Source organism: Heptranchias perlo, chromosome 13 (genome assembly GCF_035084215.1).
Source record: "Heptranchias perlo isolate sHepPer1 chromosome 13, sHepPer1.hap1, whole genome shotgun sequence".
Classification (NCBI taxonomy): Eukaryota; Metazoa; Chordata; class Chondrichthyes; order Hexanchiformes; family Hexanchidae; genus Heptranchias; species Heptranchias perlo.
In genome coordinates this window covers 28,487,113-28,507,201 of record NC_090337.1, presented here as the reverse complement: position 1 = coordinate 28,507,201, position 20,089 = coordinate 28,487,113, and the positions used below count along the sequence as shown (strand labels likewise).

General features: G+C 40.4%; 1 protein-coding gene and 1 long non-coding RNA gene across 4 annotated transcripts in view; one reads left to right on the top strand and one right to left on the bottom strand.

The window, feature by feature from the left end:
• Positions 1-20,089, bottom strand: part of fam131ab (family with sequence similarity 131 member Ab) — a 58,088-nt gene that overhangs the window by 14,902 nt on the left and 23,097 nt on the right. The window contains exons 3-4 of the mRNA XM_067994634.1: positions 4,064-4,160; positions 3,205-3,387 (exon numbers count right to left, since the gene is read on the bottom strand). Of these exons, the coding sequence (XP_067850735.1) occupies positions 3,205-3,387; positions 4,064-4,160 (280 nt within the window). The remainder of the gene's footprint in view (positions 1-3,204; positions 3,388-4,063; positions 4,161-20,089) is intronic.
• The window catches only part of LOC137331044 (uncharacterized), a 61,402-nt gene that overhangs the window by 22,685 nt on the left and 18,628 nt on the right, over positions 1-20,089 (top strand). For all 3 annotated transcript variants that reach the window (XR_010965363.1, XR_010965362.1, XR_010965361.1), the window contains exon 2: positions 18,621-18,757. This is a non-coding gene — a long non-coding RNA (uncharacterized lncRNA). The remainder of the gene's footprint in view (positions 1-18,620; positions 18,758-20,089) is intronic.

Sequence of the window (20,089 nt, the reverse complement as noted above, 5' to 3'; positions counted from 1 at the left end):
AAAGGTAACCCCCCCCCCCCCCCCCAGGCTTCTTTTCTTCGCTACCACCATTTTCTTAAACCCCTCACCCCTGCACCCTCCACCTGTACCCATAACAAGTGCAAAGAGCTCATTGTCACTGAGATTGAGACTGTCCGCTCAGCTGCCTCTGCTGTTTGTATCCCGCTTCATGTTGCCCTCCAAGCCAAACCTCCTCCAGGCTCTCCCCTGCCCTAGTCCCATACTTGTATTATTCTCTAGTTTCTCTCCGATCTACCCTCATGCTCTCTCCAAGCTCATCTTGTGCATAAGACCCATTTCCTACTAATTTGACCCCATTCCCACTAAACTACTTCCCTTCCTGGCCCACATGCTAGCTGAAAATGGTTCCCTCTCTTCAGGTAGTATTTCCCCTCCCTTTCAAAACCACTGTCATTACCCCCTCCACAAAAAAACCCACCCTCAACCTCTTTCTCCTTGCAAACTGCTGTCCCATTTCCAATCTCCCTCTCCACTCCCAAGTCCTGGAATATGTTGTTGCCTCCCAAATCCGTGCCCATCTTTCCTGCAACTCCATGTTTGAATCACTCCAATTAGGTTTCCGCTGCTGCAAAAAAAGTACTGAAACGGCCCTAATAAAAGTGACAAATTACATTCTCTGTGACTGTGAACATGGTTCATTTTCTCTCCTCGTCCTCCTTGACCTCTCTGCAGCCTTTGACACAGTCGACCACACCATCCTCCTCTGCCATTGTCCCGATTAATACCATGCTTGGTTCCATTCTTACCTATAAAATCGTAGCCAGAGCATCTCCAGAAATGGCTTCTCTTCCTGCCCCTGCACCACTACATCTGGACTCCCCCCATAGGTTTATGTTTGGTCCTCTTCCTCATCTACATGTTGTCACTTGGTGGCATCATCTGAAGACACAGGGTCAGCTTCCACATGTATGCTGAGAACACCCAACTATGTCACTACCACTTCTCTTAACCCCTCCACTACCTGTGTGCTGTCAGACTGCTTGTCTTGGATGAGCCGCAATTTCCTTCAATTAAACATTGGTCAAGTCTGAAACCATTGTATTCGGCCCCCGCCACAAGCTCTGTTCCTTCGTCATTAATTCCATTCCAGTCCCCAGCCACTGTCTCATGCTGAGGTTGCGAACAGTCTTGTTCAGCCTACTATTTGACCCTATATCCTCTCCATCACAAAGACTACCTACTTCCACCTCCATAACATTGCCCGTCTCCTCCTCTGCCTCAGCCCATCTGCTGCTGAAACCCTCATCCATGTTTTTGTTTCCTCTAGTCTTGACTATTCCAAAGCTCTCCTGGCCGGTCTCCTTTCTTCCAACCTTCATAAACTGGAGCTCATCAAAAACTCCACTGCCCGTATCCTAACCCACATGAAGTCCTGCTCACCCATCACCCCAGTGCTCGCCGACATAGATTGGTCCCCGGTCCATCAATACCTCAGATTTTAAATGCTCAACCTCATGTTCAAATTCCTCATGGCCTCACCCCTCCTTTCTAAGTCAGTGCATTGCTAGTGTAACCTATGGGATTTCAGCACGCCAACATTATTGGCATTCATTTACATAAATTTAAATCAGCTAACTAGGGATTTGGCAGATGAATTGCGGGAGCCCTAAACAATGATCAGGAACTTGGGCACATCTATTTTGGGGTAAAAAAACAAGCAGAAAGGGCTCCCATCCCAATTTGTAACTGAGTGAATTGTGTTACGCTAATTCTACACCCCAGAATATCCAAAAATACAAAGGAGTTTTGGTGCCAATTTATCAAAATCTGCTTGTCCCTTCTGATCTCTAAACTGGATACTACCCAATAATCTCTTCAATACAGTTTCTTATCTTGGAACCCAGTAGCAGGATAGCATATAGCAGTTGAAGTCAATCCACAAACATGTCTTTGAGTTGTTTCTCTGGACTTAAACTGCTACCTACCTATCTTACACTACGTTCCACTGTAGTCTCAGTTTAAACCTCTCAGTATTGGCTGAATCAGTCTACTGTGTAATATACACATTCATTTGTGTGTAATACACACCCTCCAAACATCAGGTTGCTTAATAGCCTCAACCTCTCTGTATAGACAGAACCAGTCTACTGTGTATAAAACATATTCATTTACAGGTTATAAAGCGAGACTACTATCACCTTTGTAGCATGAGTTCAGACTCCAAACAGTAATATTCTTTCAGAGCATCATTTGTGCTGACTGTGTTATCCTGACTTCCTCTAAAAATTAGAAGATGGTACATGCACAAGCATGCACGCGCTGATTACCCTGGTTGCTTGAATTATCTGAGATATACGACTACTCATCATAAACTTAACATGGTCTGTATTTCATTATCAACATGAAGGCACATTCCCCAACCAGGACAGTTTCCATGCCAACAGGAATTTAGTAACAATTATGTACTTTAAAGGGTTATTTCTTCATGTGTTCGTGTCAACTTTCCAAATGAAAAAGAGTTGAGTTGAGAAGCACAGATGCAGAAACTACGGTTATTGTCCATTAGCTGTTGCAGTGCACAAGTACAGGCTTCATGTAGTTCTGATTTGTAATTTCAAGCCCCACAGAAAGACTTGAGCACATAAATCTAGGCTGACACTTCAGTGCAGCTCTGAGGAATTGTTGCACTCTTAAAAGTGCCAACTTTTAGATGAGATGTTAAACCGAGATCTCGTCTGGCTGTTCAAGTGGATGCAAAAAATCTGATGGCACTTTTTCGAAGAAGCACAAGGATGGTGTACGGCATGGGGAGACCAAAAGAACGAGAGAGAGAGAAAAAATACCTTTTAAAAGAGTGAGTTTCATCTTCAGAAAAAATTAAAATGGGCATAAAATTAAGATCAGTTACTGCACTTAAAATTTCTAACATGGTACTAAAAATGACAGTACCAATTCTAATAATCCAGTTAAATTATTCTAGTTCTTCCCACTACTTATAAAATTCACTCTATATATGTCACTTTTCATCTCTTTACTTATCTTTCTATTAGTACTTAGAATCAGTACTCCACACAAGCTGACAGCACAATTATCATTCATAATAATCATCAAAAACATGATTCACAAAATATACATTGCTTTTACCACAAAAGATCAAGCAGATTTTGTCAACATGTTTATATGGGACTAGCAGTCCATCAAATGATACATATAGTTAATGGCTGGGTTTAAAAGTTGATCTACCTGCTGCAAATCTTGCTTCCTGTTCTCCTTCACTTAAGTCTGAGTAGGAATTGAAATCAATCTCAAGAGTCATTGGAGACTCCATAGGCTTACACCAGCCTTTCCACTCTATGAGGTGAGCAACTCGGCCCTGAGCCATGGCTGTAGGTTTAGTGACATGGTCTTTTACCACCTGGGAAAAACCTGAACAAAAAATAAGAAATTGGTTTAGAAGGGACATGTGAAAAATGGGATTATTTTGAATTAAGTCCACAAATAAAACAATCAATTCCACTGTTAAAACTGCAACAGTAATGCAGTTACATATAGATAATTGGGGGTGAAGTAAAACCAAGTGAATTAAAAAGGTGTGCGCATTCCTGAGTTAGGTTTGGGGCCAATGTGTGCAAGAATGGTACAGCTATCAGCACAGACCCCAACTAACCATTCAATTTTAATAATTAATCTCCTTAATTCCCTTATTCCAATCAGTTGGCTTTTACTTTCTTCAAGGAATTTATAAATTTTCATCAGTAAATTTTAAGAAACAATAATTTAAAACCTAAGCTACCATGTTTCATTATGTGAAAATTTTCATGTGTAGAAGAGATATCAAGCAGAGGATGCATTTCCAATTTGTCCAGGCTCTATTTCTCTCCTTGTTCCCATGTTGTGTGTCCACTGCATCATTTTCTTCCTTATTATAACCACTCGGAGAACATTTTCCACACGTGAGGAGCACTGTATAAATGCAAATTGTTATTGATTGGAGATAGGATCTCCACTCATAATTGTCTGAGTTTTCACACTTCAGAGAATTCAAATTTTAGATCATCTGATTCCAAAGTGTGTTTTTATCCAAATGTGCATCCCTACTTACCATGCAAAGATGATCTTGCAAGTGCAGCAATCTCCTGGATCGTAAGCGCGCGTCTTGATTTTGGTAACATTTCAATAGTGTCTTCTTCAACATTTACCTTTGAAAGTAGAAGTCAATCCGTAAGTACACTGATAGAGTCATCCTTCTGAATACTGCAGTCTATACTTTATCAGCAATAAAAAATAACTAAGTTTTGTTTGCCCCCTACCTCTGAGGCATTACACTTTACAAGAATAAATAATTGAATCTGCTTTGGCTACAATTCATTTTCTGTAAAACTGTACATAGAGTTGTTAATTTTAATAACTGAAGTTGACCACATCTGATGTCGGTTAGGTGTGGTAGTGTCTCATGAGGATGCAAATTACCTCAGCAGCATGCCACCATAACAACACGTCTTATCATGCCAGGTGTAATGCCCATTAATATTCAACCTCTGTAGGATCAAGGAGCTGCATTTCATTTTTAGTAAAGAATTAAGGAAACTAAAGGAAGAAAATCAAATACTATACCATGAAAGTGCTGGCATATGTCAGCACATAGGCTGTGTATTACCATATTTACATTACCAATGACTACATTCCATTTTTTCCTGAAAATGTTAAGAACAATAATACCTTCTTATTTTTCTTAAACATTTAAAATATTAAATATTACTCGTTTCATGAATGTGGAAAATGGTAACATGCCATTATCCATCTACTGTCAGTGTATTAGATTTGAATGGAAGCATATATATTTTCAGCTATCCTTAGGTAAGAATGAAAACTCAAATTAAAACTCAGCTTTACGGATGCTTTTATCATTAATCCTGTACTCAAAACAAAAAGTGTTTTTTATGCAGAAAGAATAATTCCTGCTTTTTTGGTCAAGTACAGAAAAGTTATTAGAAGGTATGGTAGATTTCATGAATATTCTTTCTACAATGCTCACCACTGTATTAATTTAGTTTAAAAAGGAAAAGCTCCTTTTTGAGCTTGGGTCCAAGCTATTCACTTGACCGGGGTAGTGCAAATAGAAAGTGTTACTTTTGCATTGCAGCTATTTCTCTTCACTAGAGAAGAGGATGCTGTCATTGTAGCAGTAAAGGAGGAGGTAGTAACGATATTGGATAGGATAAAAATAAAGGAGGTACTAAATGATTGGCAGTACTCAAAGTAGAAAAGTCACACGTCCAGCTGGGATACATCATTGGTTACTGAGGGAAGTGAGGGTGCAAATTGCAGAGGTTCTGGCCACAATCTTCCAATCCTCCCTAGATATGGGGATGGTGATGGAGGACTGCAAATGTTACACCCCTGTTCAAAAAAGGGGAAAGGGATAAACCCGGCAATTACAGGCCAGTCAGCTTAATGGTGGTGGGGAACCTTTTAGAGACAATAATCCAGGACGAATTTAATTGGCACCGGGAAAAGTACGGGCTAATAAATGAAAGTCAGCACAGATTTGTTAAAGGAAAATCGTGTTTGACTAACTTGATTGAGTTATTTGATGAAGTAACGTAGAGGGTTGAAAATGTTAATGTGGTTGATGTTGTGTATATGGACTTTCAAAAAGCATTTGATAAAGTACCACATAATAGACTTGTTAGCAAAACTGAAGCCCATGGGATTATAGAGACAGCGGCACCATGGATACAAAATTGGTTAAGGGACAGAAAGCAGCGAGCAATGGTGAACAGTTGTTTTTCAGACTGGAGACAAGTATATAGTGTTGTTCCCAGGGGTCAGTATTAGGACCACTGCTCTTTTATTAATGACCTGGACCTGGGTACAGAGGATATAATTTCAAAGTTTGCAAATGACACAAAACTCGGAAATATAGTAAACAAGATGGAGGATAGCAACAGACTTCAGGAGGACATAGACACACTGGTGAAATGGGCTGACACGTGGCAGATGAAATTTAATGCAGAGAAGTGTGAAGAAATACAATTTGGTAGGAAGAATGAGGAGAGGCAATATAAACTAAATGGTACAATTTTAAAGGGGGTATTTTATTAATGGAGGTGCAGAGTACAAAAGTAAGGAAGTTATGATAAACCTTCATAAATACTGGTTAGACCTCAGCTGGAGTATTGTGTTCAATTCTGGGCACCACACTTTAGGAAGGATGTCACAGTCTTGGAGAGGGTGCAGAAGAGATTTACTAGAATGGTATCAAGGATGAGGGACTTTGGTTATGTGGCGAGACTGGAGAAGCTGGGATCATTCCCCTTAGAACAGAGAAGGCTAGGGGGAGATTTGATAGAGGTGTTCAAAATCAAGAAGGTTTTGATAGAGTAAATAAGAAGAAACCGTTTCCAGTGGCAGACGGGTCAGTAACCAGAGGACACAGATTTAAGGTGATCGGCAAAAGAGCCAGAGGCAACATGAGGAAACATTTTTTTTTAAACGCAGTGAGTTGTAATGACCTGGAATGCATAGAATTGTAAAAAGGTGGTGCAAGCAGATTCAATAGTAACTTTCAATGGGGAATTAGATAAATACTTGAAGGGAAAAAAATTACAGGGCTATGGGGAAAGAGCAGGGTAATGGGACTAATTGGACAGCTGTTTCAAAGAGCCAGCACAGGCACGATGGGCCGAATGGCACTCTCCTGTTCTGTACTTACTAAGATACTATGATTTAATCATCCTAGTGTTAAGTAAGCTTTCAATATGATCTTTAATATCTGCAGGAGTAACCAACACTGCCAAATAATTTCAGGTTATTCTGTTAGAAGTATAACTTTTACCTCAGCATCAAAAAAAACTGTGTACATTCATGGTCATTCATTTGTATCAGTACCAGTGAGATCAGATCAGTACAATATCATAGTCTGCACAGACTTATCAAATAAATCTTTAACTTTTATGATATTTTGCAGTGATTCCACTGAAAACAATATTCATCGAGAAAAAATTGGATCAAACCATATGAACTTCTGGCAGACTTCTTTACATCCAGGCCCATCATATACAATTGTTTCCCTCCTCTCTGCTGCTACCACCCTCCCAGAGCTTGCCAGTCCCACCATTATCATGACCAGTGCCACCATTACCCTCCTGTACAGGGGTAATCATGGGTATTATAAAATGTTTCAAGCACGTCATCTGTCCATCCCAAACTATGATATATGAGTACTTGACTCTCCCACCAAAAAATCCATTCCATTAAATTCCCTTCCATGTCTGAGCTCTTTCTTTGTTTGTGTGTCACATGGTGCTGCCATAAATATTCAAGCTTGAAAATCCTATACCATGTTAACCCAAAACGATATATACTAATGATATGATTATTCTATAAATTGCCAAAGAAAGTCAGCCTTATTTTGCCATCCCCTGGACTACGTGATCTTATTAAATCTTTGTAAACATTACTGTCGGCTGTTATATCCTTTCATTAAAGTCACTACTGTGTCGATTGCAACTGTCATCACTTTTCTCAGCGCTCGGGGTAGCAGTAGCATAATTCGAACAGTAGGTGTTACAAGATGTGGCTATAGTGTACAATATATACACAAGATCAGGTGCTGTTGAGAAAGCTGAAAGCTCTAATTAAATCTCAAGGCTCTGCAGATGTTCAGAAAGCCAATCGCCTTTATGCTTTTAGTGTCATTAGGTCTCCTCAGTTGAAGTCCAGCCTTGTAAGCCCTTCTATACTTATTACTATTAGTTTACAATGTAATCCATAATTTTATATACAATCAAATCCTTACAATGAGCAACCCTACCTCCCTGCTGAAAGTGGACATATGTGGAACTCAGGTGAGGGCAGGAGAAGGCGTGGCTGTAGTGTCCCCTATTGAACAGATAGCCTGCCGATACTTGCTATCCACTCTCACATGAACATTAGTCACCTGGACAAAGTACCAGAGGGGTACTACTGTCCATGGAACTGTACCCCAGTAAGGATTCAACACTTTCAGGAGGAGAGGGAGAAAGGGGTATGGATTGGCAGATAAAGGAAAAGATTTTTAAAATATCAAGTAGATTTATATGGCACTTGTTAAAATTCTAATTTTACCCACCTTGGTGCAATAGAGGGCAAACTGGATAAAATCACATTTTGCTTTTGATCATAAAAGTGTTTGCACTAATATTACCTTAATAGTTTATAATTGATGAGTTAGTCAGCATGGAGTCTTACTTCATAAGGGACAAATCAAAAGAAAATGTCAGTATAAGGAATTAATAGACTTGCTGGGAATGATCCCATAAATGTGATTCTTTTTCAATCTCGGAATTTCATCGAACAGGTTTCAACTCCAATAACATTCTTGTATGAATTGAACAAGTTAAAACAACATGCATACAAGAATTCTGAGCTCTGCCTTTCTTCCTACATTACAACAGTGACTACACTTCAAAATTACTTTGTTGACTGTAAGGTGCTTTGGGACTTCCTGAGGTCGTGAAATGCGCAAGCCTTTCTTTCCTTCTTTTTGAAAACTATAATGGAATCCACTGGAATCTTGCAGTAGCAATATTTCGTTAGGCAGAAAATGTATACATACTATTTTATTTATTTAGTGTATTCAGCCTCGGCATATAATTTCAGCCAATCATGTACTTTCCATTCAAAGACTTTTTTTTTTACAGGGGGCTCTTCCAGTTTTAGTAGGTGACTGACAGTGATATGGCTGACACAGATGATCAGGTCTGTGCTGGTGGACATTGAGCAGCACCCAGGCGATGGATGAGGCTACAGCTTTTCTGATTCAAGCAAGTTAAGTCCATCTGTGAAGTTTACTCTACCCAACAGGCTCAACAAGCTGCATCAAGTTATTCAAGCAGGTGGTCTGCGTTATCTGAGTCACCAGATTCCTCGGAGAGTTTCAACAGGGCAGTGCACTTTGTCCAGGCACGATGTGTACAAGGGGAGAAAGTCACTTGGGATTGTGGATTTTGCAGCTTTGTTGATGGTGCCACAAAAGTGTTTGTAAGCTTCCTCAATTGGGATATTATGCTGTGGGACAGTAACAATTCGTTCAAAAGTCTTTCTAAACAAACTCCAATTAGCTTTCCTGAAGTTCCATTAGGGTTTCCTTGTACTTTTTTTTTGATCGGTGGAACTCACAATCCAACATAGATATGTGATTGTCGGTGTTGACTGCGTGGAAAGTCATTGTAAGCAGTGCTGGTTGTGAAACTGTTAAGTGATATGACCCAGCAGATGTCAGGGGAGTAGTCTTGACCCCATTTCGCTAAGTGGAAGTTGCCACACTGTTTAGGGTCGTGGATTAGGCCAAAGTCATTAACAGATGCCATCTGAGTAAAGCTCCCTCTACACAGCCCCAAACACTCCCAGGTCAGGTACATCACAAGTTAGTTACGGGGTAAAGCTGCCACTACACTGCCCCATTAAACATTCCAGGTCAGGTACAGCACAGGTTAGATACAAAGTAAAGCTCCCTCTACACTGTCCCACCAAACACTTGCAGAGCAGGTACAGCATGGGTTAGATACAGAGTAAAACTCCCTCTACACAGCCCCAAAAATAGGTCCTCACAGAAGACATTAGCCATCCCCTGGCTTCTTTGAGTTGGCAATTTAATGCCAATTGGTGCTGAATCAGGGAACATTTTGTTGCTACGGTCCCATAGCTGTTAAGACCTAGAGAAGACTGTCCAACTGTATTGTAACCACTGCGTGCAATGCATTCAGAAGAAACTTCTTTACCCACAGAGTGGTAGGAATGTGGAACTCACTACCACATGGAGTAGTTGAGGCAAATAGCGTAGATGCATTTAAGGGGAAGCTGGATAAACACATGAGGGAGAAAGGAATAGAAGGTTATGTTGAGATGAAGGGGGGTGGGAGGAGGCTTGTGTGGAACTGAACACCGGCATGGACCAGTTGGTCCGAATGGCCTGTTTCTGTTCTGTGCACTATATAATTCTATGTAACTGATCGACATCTTTGTTGGATTGTGAGTAACCCAAGTCTGTATAGTGGCTATTAAAGTCACCAATATAGATAACTGGGTGAGTAAGGCATGGGAATAGTTTGTTTTCCCAGGTTTCACTTGGTGGCTTATAAATGTTTGCAATCTTAAAACCACTAAACTGTATAACATCACAATGATTAGTGGATAGGGCATGAGTTGCATCTAAGATATTGTTATGGACACATCACATGCCAAGTCGAATCCATCAATAGCAAAAGAGACCAGATTCATCTGCTGCAATGTGGGCTTTTTTCAAGACAAATTATGTCAACCTTGTGGCGGATAGAGACAGTGTTCAATCATCAGCACTGTTGCTGAGAGACCCTCAACATTAAGTTGTAGGATTCGCAATGCTGGGCCTATGGCCAGAAAGCCACCTTTCTGGCTGGAACAGTCATTGTCGTTATTAGCCAATTGACCAGGAGCTGAAAATTCTCAGATTCGGTCTGCTGGTTCCACCATTAATTTCACCAATAAATCAATTACTCACAGGGAGCGTGACAAGGACACTAATGCATTGCCCCATATTTAATACTTGGCTGACATTAAACTACTTCATTGTCTATATTAAATTTTATTTTAGGATCTGAAATGAAGTATTTGGAAGGGGAATTCTTCTGGTTGCTATCTGTAGTGAAACTGCAAAACACAATTTTGAATGTGTTTAGGATATAATACATATACCAACCTGTGAGACTAATTTAACAGAAGTACCACTTCACTGAGGTATTTAGATGAATGCGAAATTTTAGAAGGCTCAAACAATAAAGGTGTGGACAAAGATGTAAAAGAATGATTGAGTAAATGTGAGCGATATAGAAAAATGATTATTTATAATGTCATCTTCAAAATACATAGGATAATTTGCTGTCAGTTTTAGTTTTTAATTCTACAGCAAGGCTGTAGGCCTCTCAATATTATCCAACTCCTGTTCTATGCCTGGTGTAACTTAATAGCAAATTAAGAATTTATATTTTTCAAAATGAATGGATCCAGGGCACTGAGTAGTTCAGTTGGTTAGCATATTCTTTTCATCTCCAAGAGGTAGGAATGAGTCCAGTCATCATTGAGGAAACAAAAATCTCCTCCCCCTGCTAACTATCAGTCCTAGATGAAAGAAGTGTGTGCAATCTGACCCCAGTTCCTAGTGGGTGTTGGACTATAGCCCAATTTTTGCAAAGGACTAATGCTTCTGTAGTTTGATATGCCTCAAATATTGTTACCCTGTCTCTGCCCCCTTTGGTGGGGCCCTCCGACCATGTATCACTGCTAAGGGGAGAAAATGGAATAGCTGTACTACATTTAATGGAAATTCACAAAGTAATAATGCCAATTGTAAATAAAATAATGCTTTGAATTTTGTCCATTTTCTGCACATTGCCATAGATGATGTTTACTGGTTTGTGATCAGAAGCAACAGAGACAAATGTTTAAATAAAAGACTAAATAAGAGCAGCTGAAAACAGGAATACTAGCATCTGCTATGAATTCACTGTGATTCAAATGCAGTCAACAGAGTATAAGATGACAATTTCAAATACTGATATAAAGATTCTGAAAATTGTCAATAATTGTTAGATATGATTTCAGAGTGTGCCAATTCTGAAAATCTTGGTTAAAATGTATTTTTATATGCACCTAATGGTTCATCTCTATCAAAGAAAAGGTTATGAGGATAGATTACCATTCCCACTATTTTACAGCCATGACCAGAGAGCTGCAAGCTTTGCACCCACACATTTTTGAAATGTTGACTTTGCTCAGTCTTCCAGGATTGGCCTTATTAGTTATTTGTGGCAAGTTCCCCACCTGGTTTGGCCTGCTCAATTAATGTAGAGGCTGGAAATTCTGTGCAACTGCAGCTCATAAAAGGCCTGCATCAAATAGGTTTAAAAATATCTTCTGTAAAAGATACATATATGGAAACTCTTATGTACAAACATATAGAAACAAAATAATGCAGCTGTATTTAAAGGAGCTTTTTTTGCCAAGTAGACGGGAAATCGCAGGCCCAAAATCTTTGCTTTTTATACAAGCTAATGAATCAACAGCATTGATTAACACATCCATTCAGTGATACAACTGTGGAGCTGCTCCTACAGCTAATGGACAAAAGGAGGACTTCCTGGTTTGGCAGTCCAGGACACCCTCCTCACAGGACAGTTATGCAGATAGTATAGGAGGAGGTAACACAAAGGATGAACACAGTCTCCAACATGAGAAGATCTGGGATTAGATTAGGAAGACAATTGGTAATCTCTGGAAATCTGTCACGGTAGGGCTAAGCAGCAGTTTTGCTCAGCAAGTTCAATTGGCAGAGTATACATGCCAAAGAGAGTTTCTTCTCAACCTGTTACAATTGGACGAAGGCTGCACACGAAGCACTCAGACAATACTACAGCTCTTTCATAGCTTCATATGCGTGCTATTACTGCAGCAGGAAATCATTGCTCTAATTTGATAAACTTTGATTCAACAATGGAAGGCACATTGAGGGCAATTTTAACCCTACCTGCCTGGGGAAACCGGGCGCTTGGGCAGTTAAAATTGCCGCAGTGGCTTTCCTGCCAGATGAAGACAGCAGGGAAGAAGATCCACAGTCAGGAGAGGCCCAAACTGGTTAGGTTTTAAACTTTATTTTTTTTACTTACCTGGAGGATCCAGGCCCCACAAGGAAAGTTTAGGCCTCCCGTGCCTCAGACTTGTCCCCCACAGAACAGTCCTAGCATGCAATCCCACCACCTGCCTGTTATCGACAGGCAGGCCACATGATTTTTTGTCACATCCCGCCCGGGTATGAAGTCAGCCGGGGGAATATAAATGAGGGCCGGCACTCAAAAACCCCAAGCCTTATTTCTGGAGCAGTGGATGAGTTTCTATCTATTCTACTCATCACCCACCCCGCCACCCCAAAACCGGCTCGCAGTTAAAATCAGGCCTTTTGTTTTTTTTCTGTAGCACAGTTTTCAACTTCAATGGGTACAAATGGTATATCCCATCTGGAGTGCTCCTACTTACTCATACCACTGTACTGCAACTCATGCAAAGGCGACGTATTGACTCCCCACATATGATTTCTATGTCAAAGCCATTGATTCCGATTTAGCATTATTGGTAGTGTTAGTGAAGTGTTGCACGTCTTATTAGTTTTGTACCCATAGAGGGTGCGCAAGTTAAAAGTTCTGGAAAGACACTGCAAGATGTGTATTGTCAATGCTAATGCATAGCTGTTATTTTTAATAAACATGTTCTGTAGTTTATAGCCTACACCATCGTCTGATAGAATGTTTAATTCTTCTATTTTCTAAAGTCTAGGAAGCTAAGTATATAACAAGGGTTTCTGTTCAACCCCGAGGCAACACTACATTACCAGATATTGTGTATGTGAAATCATCCTTCAGTCCATAGGGAGCAAGGGCTTGTTTATGAGCCTGGTGTGTGGTGCACATCACAAGAGAAATATCGGTGTATAGTTTAAAAACTTAGCACCTCACCACATTCTGTGTTATTCATTCCACTCGCTGCAAGCACCAGGACAGGTGGATTCGGACTGTCAGTTTGAGGAGGGTGTATACATGAATGAGAGCAGGAACTTTCTGCTTAGAGGGCCAGCATGTGTTCTTCCTCAGCTTCAAAACCCTGAGATTCAGACCTCAAGGGGCCTGCATTTAAAAGAAAGCTGCCACCTGAGCATCAGTTTCATTCAGTCACTGCAGTGTGTGTTAAACACTCTTGAAGGGGTAGTGATGAATGTGGAGAAGTCTGTGTAATCATGCATAACTGCTTACCTGAACTGCAGACCGACATGGAGTGTGACAACTCCAAGGGCATTTGCGATAGAACCACAAGAGGTCCTGCACACAAAGGGAATATCTTTTGCAATTGCTCTCACAGCTGCCATGGAGACCTTGGGTTCCAAAAGAACCTTCTGTCAGTGTGATGAGGAATCAGATGATTAGAGCCATTACACAGGTCTCCAATGCCCTCATTGCTGCCTAGAGAGCTGCTCTCTCACAGATCATGAGCATGCCTGCAGAAGTGCCCAGCAGCTGAAGTAGGTATGGTGCTGCTATTATTTTTTTGGGTGATGCCACTTGCATCTCCATCCAGCCCTCCCACCCCCAACCCCACTCAAATTACAGTACATGTGCAAGAGAACAGGCAGGACTGGCCAGCTACCACAGCAGTAGATGTAGTGGAAGCAGTTACAAGGCTATCTAATGACCCAACATAGAGGAAAAGGGCTATCTGCTGAAACAGAGCAACCAGCCACCTCGCTTACTCCTACCACGAGGGCACCTAAAAAGAGCAGCATGTTAAGTTCTCATCATCATGTAATTGCAATCAATTTTAATACTAAAATATTAATATCAAATATTTTGTGCAAGAGCACTTTAGGTCAGCCTAAATGATTGGCTGGAAGTTCACGTGATGTGTGAATTGTGTAGAATCCTTCGAAAGGGATTTCCCACTCAAATTCCTGTCCCCACCAGCTAGAAAATACAGCCTGAGGAATATTAACCTTGATTTCTTGGTTTATGTTTAGAGCACTAGGGTGAACATCAAATGAAGTCATTTCTAGAGAGTTCTTAATTTTGATAAAATTAATTATTGTTGTCCACTAATTTAAGTTCATGATTTCACTTTTGTGTTAAAATGTGCCCATTAAAGTAGGATATCGATTTCTTTTCAACACAATTGCAATGGAAACATCTGAGAGTATATTAAATATAGTTTCCCATTCTGATATAGCTTCCCTTGGCAACCCATGTGCCTTTCCTGCTCCATAGAAATTCCTGATCCAATTAGAACGTTTCTTGCCAAATTATTTATCAGGATTTATCTGTATTCTTAGAGAAATAGATTTAACTAATATCTCAATGGGATTTACGTGAGATAGGCCTAAAAAGTTGATCAGCACTCTAGTGTTAGTGAAACCATTCGGAAAAATATTAATTGAAAAGATAACTTGTTCTGCTATTAGAATAAAATATTCACAAGACCATGAGATAAATACAAATGAAGACCATCTCACCTTCTTAGTACATCCACACAGATAGGCCCTACAGTTCCCCTACTGTAGCATCCAATTCCAAGGTTTTCACCTCCACTACTCTGTCCAGAAGCTCATTCCATGTATCGATCGTTCTCCGTATGAAGCACAACTTCTTGACATCAGCCTTAAATTTGCCTTTTATTAGTTTGAACCTGTAACCTATTGTCCTACACACAATTTAGTTTGAAGCAATTTTCCATTATGCCATTTCTATAAAATCATTTTTCAGATGCTTCCCTTCAAGGTTGAACAGCCAAGCTTCTCCAGTCTTTCTTCATACATCAGAGCTCTAACTCTACAGATCAGATTTGTGGTTCTTCCCTGAACTGCCTCCAGCACTTGAATGCCACTGTGTTTCAGTGCCCAGAACAGACAGTATTTGAGGTGTAGTCTGACTAGAGCATGACTTTTTCTGACTTGTACTCTAATGTTTTATTATATAGTTCAGTCGGCTATTTGTTTTGCTGATTGCTACACTGCATTGTTTAGATATGTTGAGAATGAAGTCTATCAAGACTCCGAGGTCTCCTTCAACATCATCCTTGGAAGTACACGTCTCCCATATTTTCTTCCCACATGTAATATTTTACATTTGCAGTGGCAGCTAGCGGCCTTTTGATAGGTGAGGCATTCACTATGCATGCCTAACCAAACCAGGTTATTACCATGGCAACAGGCCCTTCGCACATGCATTTATACCATGTGCCACAGTCTAAGACACATGCCTGCCATTTAAGTTTAGTTTTTGTGATGAAATGGCAAAAAAATCAATTTTTTTAAAAAAAGAACTGACTGCACCAGAACTGTCAGCTGCTCTGAGTCCCAGACACAAGAGGGGCCTTCAGCCACTCCAAGTCTGAGACATAACTACAACTTCTGCACTGGAAGTCTAGGTGAGGCAGTGCCTCACTTGCCTCACCTGACCAGCCACCCCTGCATTAAATTTCATCTGCCATTGTTCTTTTATTTGTCATATCAAAATTTCACTATGAAGATCGGGAGATACCCGAGTGACTTTTGACTCTTCATTATAAAAGGAACAGCCCCTCTCGCTACAACAATTTGCATTAGGGGGATATGCCGTAACCAATTAAATAAAAGTTAAAACTGAACCAAGCTATGTATCTAGAGAATTATATCACATGTAATTACAAGGAAGATCAAAGTTTTACGTAGAGGTTATAGGATTGTGTAGGTCATTGGATTCAAATTTGTGCTTTCACGTTAGACAATCAGTTTTGAATGAATGAATGAATGCTGACAGGTAAAATATGAATTGTCACAACTGAGATGACTACAGGTAGTTCTGGTTAGCTTTTAAGTCTGACCTCTCATCATTTCAAAAGGCTCAAGTTGTATGAGATTATCTGCAGTAAACACTACTCTTGATCCATACCAAACCCATCGGTAAATATACTTACTGTAATTTACATACAACATTGACACTGATTTTCTCATTAAGGTAAATAATTACTGATTTAGATTTTACTACAGGTACTTGTGTTGTATTTGAGGGACTTTGCCTTTCAAAGTACCTATGAAGTTCCATTGGGAAGGGTGGGGGATAATGTTATCATGGTAATTTAGAATAGTTAATCTATTGGCAATGTGAACTGCAGTGATGGAAATGCAAGTCTACTAAGATCTTTCCAATCATACCTTATTGGAGTGTAACAAAATGAATATTCTTGAAGTATAAAACTTTTGATAAAAAGTCACATTTAAAATTTTCAAAAAGAACGTCCTCATGCAGATGAAGGATTTATATTCAATGTGTTGACCTAGATTTTTAGATGATAACAGACCTGCTGTGTGTTTCCAGCATTTACTATTTTTATTTCAGAAATCCACACCAGGCTATTAAAAGCAGATCCTCGAATTAGTTACACGTGGGTGAATCTCCACACGGGTTCTCCCGCTCGACCGCTGTAACTTCGGCAGAAGAGCCGGGAAAACGCCAGAAAAATGACGTAAACGAGAATTGTGCGGTTTTTCCAGAGTTTCCGCAGCTCTTCCATCGAAGTTACAGCTGACAAACGAGACAACCCGTGCGGAAGTTCAGCCCCATATCTACTTACTGAATTTAAAATTAACTTGACAATAGAGAGCGGGTGATCAAAAGTGAACAAGGCTCTGTCTAGAGGAAGTGACCAGTTTCTTGCTGGTTAAACTATTTTAAATAAGAGTACTTTCATTAATACTATAAAATTTGCTTACGATGCACCATGGGGGGAAATTTCCTCTATGCACTAGCTGTAGCAAAATCATAAACTTGTTTATGAAGAATGGATTTCGCTACACTTAGCACAGAGTAAATCTTCCTCTCCTGTATCTCCATATTTCACGTGTTGGAGAGGACATATTAACCCTGCCCACCCGGAAATCTTACCCACCGATGTCTCGCTCTCTTCCAGCAGGTTTTGACTTTAACTTGCTCTTCCGAGCAGGCGGGAAGAACGCCTGCCAGAAACCGATGGGTTCCTTCCTTAAATATGCAGATCAGGTTCCGATGACATCATCTGGGCCCAACTGCTATTTTAATCAGAGGGCTGCGCGAAGAAGTCATTGTGACTTTCCCACCAGGCTAACCTAGCAGAAAGAGGAGTCGGGGCCAGAAGAGGCCCACAAAAAACATTTTTATTTTACTTTTGGAGTGCTCCTCCAGGCCCCACAAGAAATTTCACACCTCCCCTGCCTCCAGCTTTGCCTCCGTCCCCCAATCACGAGGCCCTCCCAACGACTTGCTGAGTGCTGGGAACTGTTCCTTCAGTCCCAGGCAGTGGTCTTCTGCCGCCTGATATAACCCTACCATCCGCCGGCCAGCTGCCGTATCCTGCGAGTTTTGGGTGGGAACCTGACTGGGCCTCAGCCTTTGGCCACACAACTGCTGCCCCAAGTTAAAATCGGGACTACGATTGCAATAAGATTTGGATAAATTAAGTAAATGGATTTTAATGTAGATAACTAAAAAACAATGTGCATTGGAACAGATAATATGAAAAATATACTCAATAAATAGTTGCTATTTTGCATCAATATCCATTGGTAGAGGTGGAAAATGAAATTGGTTGATATTTACATTCAAAACTTTCACTTTAATGGTGCAGTTATACTTCACCTAGAGGTTTTGCATAATATTAGAACTAAGGGAATGCAAATCTCTGCTCCTGCATACTTAAAATGTTCTAATTTCCTCATTAAAATGATTTCACATCCGATGCCAATAATGTTTCACGGTGCGTTATTGAAGCTGAAACTGCGTCATAACAACAATGAACGTGCCTTATAAAAATTCTGTCAATGTGAGGTTAATAAATTTCTGGGAAAGCACATTGAGAGCATTTGATTACAGTTTATGGGAATATAGTGTAGTGGTTACGTTATTGCACTAGTAATCCAGGAGGTCTGGACTATTAATCCAGAGATGCGAGTTCAAATCCCACAATGGCCGTTTCAGAATTTGAATTCAGTTTAAAATATCTGGAATAAAAAATTGGTATGGTATCTGTAAAATGACCATGAAGTTGATGGATTGTCATAAAAACTCAACTGGTTCCCTAATGTCCTTTAGGGAAGGAAACCTGCTGTCCTTACCTGGTCTGGCCTGTACGTGCCTCTATTCCCATGCTAACGTGGTTCGCTACAAAAGAATTATGGACTACACAGCAAGGAGAATCCCTGCAGAGGGCCCACCACCACTTTCTCAGAGTAAGTAAGGATGAGCAATAAATGCTGGCTTTGCCAAAGAAGACCACATCCCAAGAATGAATTAAAATTACTCAAAACAGATTATTTTAACCCATACATTGATAAGCCACATTTGGACTATTTCTATCACAACTGTGGCATTAGACTTCAAAAGGATATTGATGCATTGAAGATGGTTCTGCGAAGAGTGACACGGATAACTAAATTATGAAGACAAGCTCAAAGAACTGAACTTGTTTTCATAAGAGAAACTATTGATCTCTTTAAAATGCTGTAAGGCATGATAGAATGTAGATACAATCAATTTTATTTAAATTGATCACAGAACTAGAGGGCACGATTATAAACTTAACAAGCCTCAGATTTTCTATAAAGTATTGGATATGTGAAATAGACTCCCATCAAAAGCAGTTAATTCTACGGTGATTAACTACTTTGAAAAGGAACTGGATGAACATCTGGCTTGGAACAGGATTGAAGATTACAAGGATAAGTATAGAATTAGATGAGGAATTACTTCATGCCTGTAATGCTGGAACCATGGATGTTTCTTTTGTGGAATGCAACTGGTCAAAGCTGAATATTCTAGATTGTAAAGTCCGATTGATATTCTAGAGTGCTGCTAGATTATCTCACTGGGTCAAAAACAACAACAACTACTTGCATTTATATAGCACCTTTAATGTAGTAAAATGTCCCAAGGCGCTTCACAGGAGCATTATCAAACAAAATTCGACACCAAGCCACGTAAGGAGATATTAGGATAGATGACCAAAAGCTGGGTGAAAGAGGTAGATTTTAAGGAGCATCTTAAATGGAGGAGAGAGAGGTAGAGAGGTTTAGGCAGGGAATTCCAGAGCTTAGGGTCTAGGCAGCTGAAGGCACGGCCGCCAATGGTGGAGTGATTAAAATCGGGGATGTACAAGAGGCAAGAACTGGAGGAGCACAGAGGTCTCGATGGGTTATAGTGCTGGAGGAGGTTACAGAGCTAGGGAGGGGCGAGGACATGAAGGGATTTGAAAACAAGGATGAGAATTTTAAAATCAAGGTGTTCCCGGACCAGGAGCCAATGTAGGTCAGCGAGCACAGGGTTGACGGGAGAATGGGACTTAGTGCGAGTTAGGAGACGGGCAGCAGAGTTTTGGATGAGCTCAAGTTTATGGAGGGTGGAAGATGGGAGGCCAGCCAGGAGAGCATTGCAATAGTCAAGTCTAGAGATAACAAAGGTATGGATGAGGGTTTCAACAGCAGAGGAGCTGAGGCAGGGGCGGAAACGGGTGATGTTATGGAGGTGGAAGTAGGCGGTCTTGGTGATGGAGCCGATATGTGGTC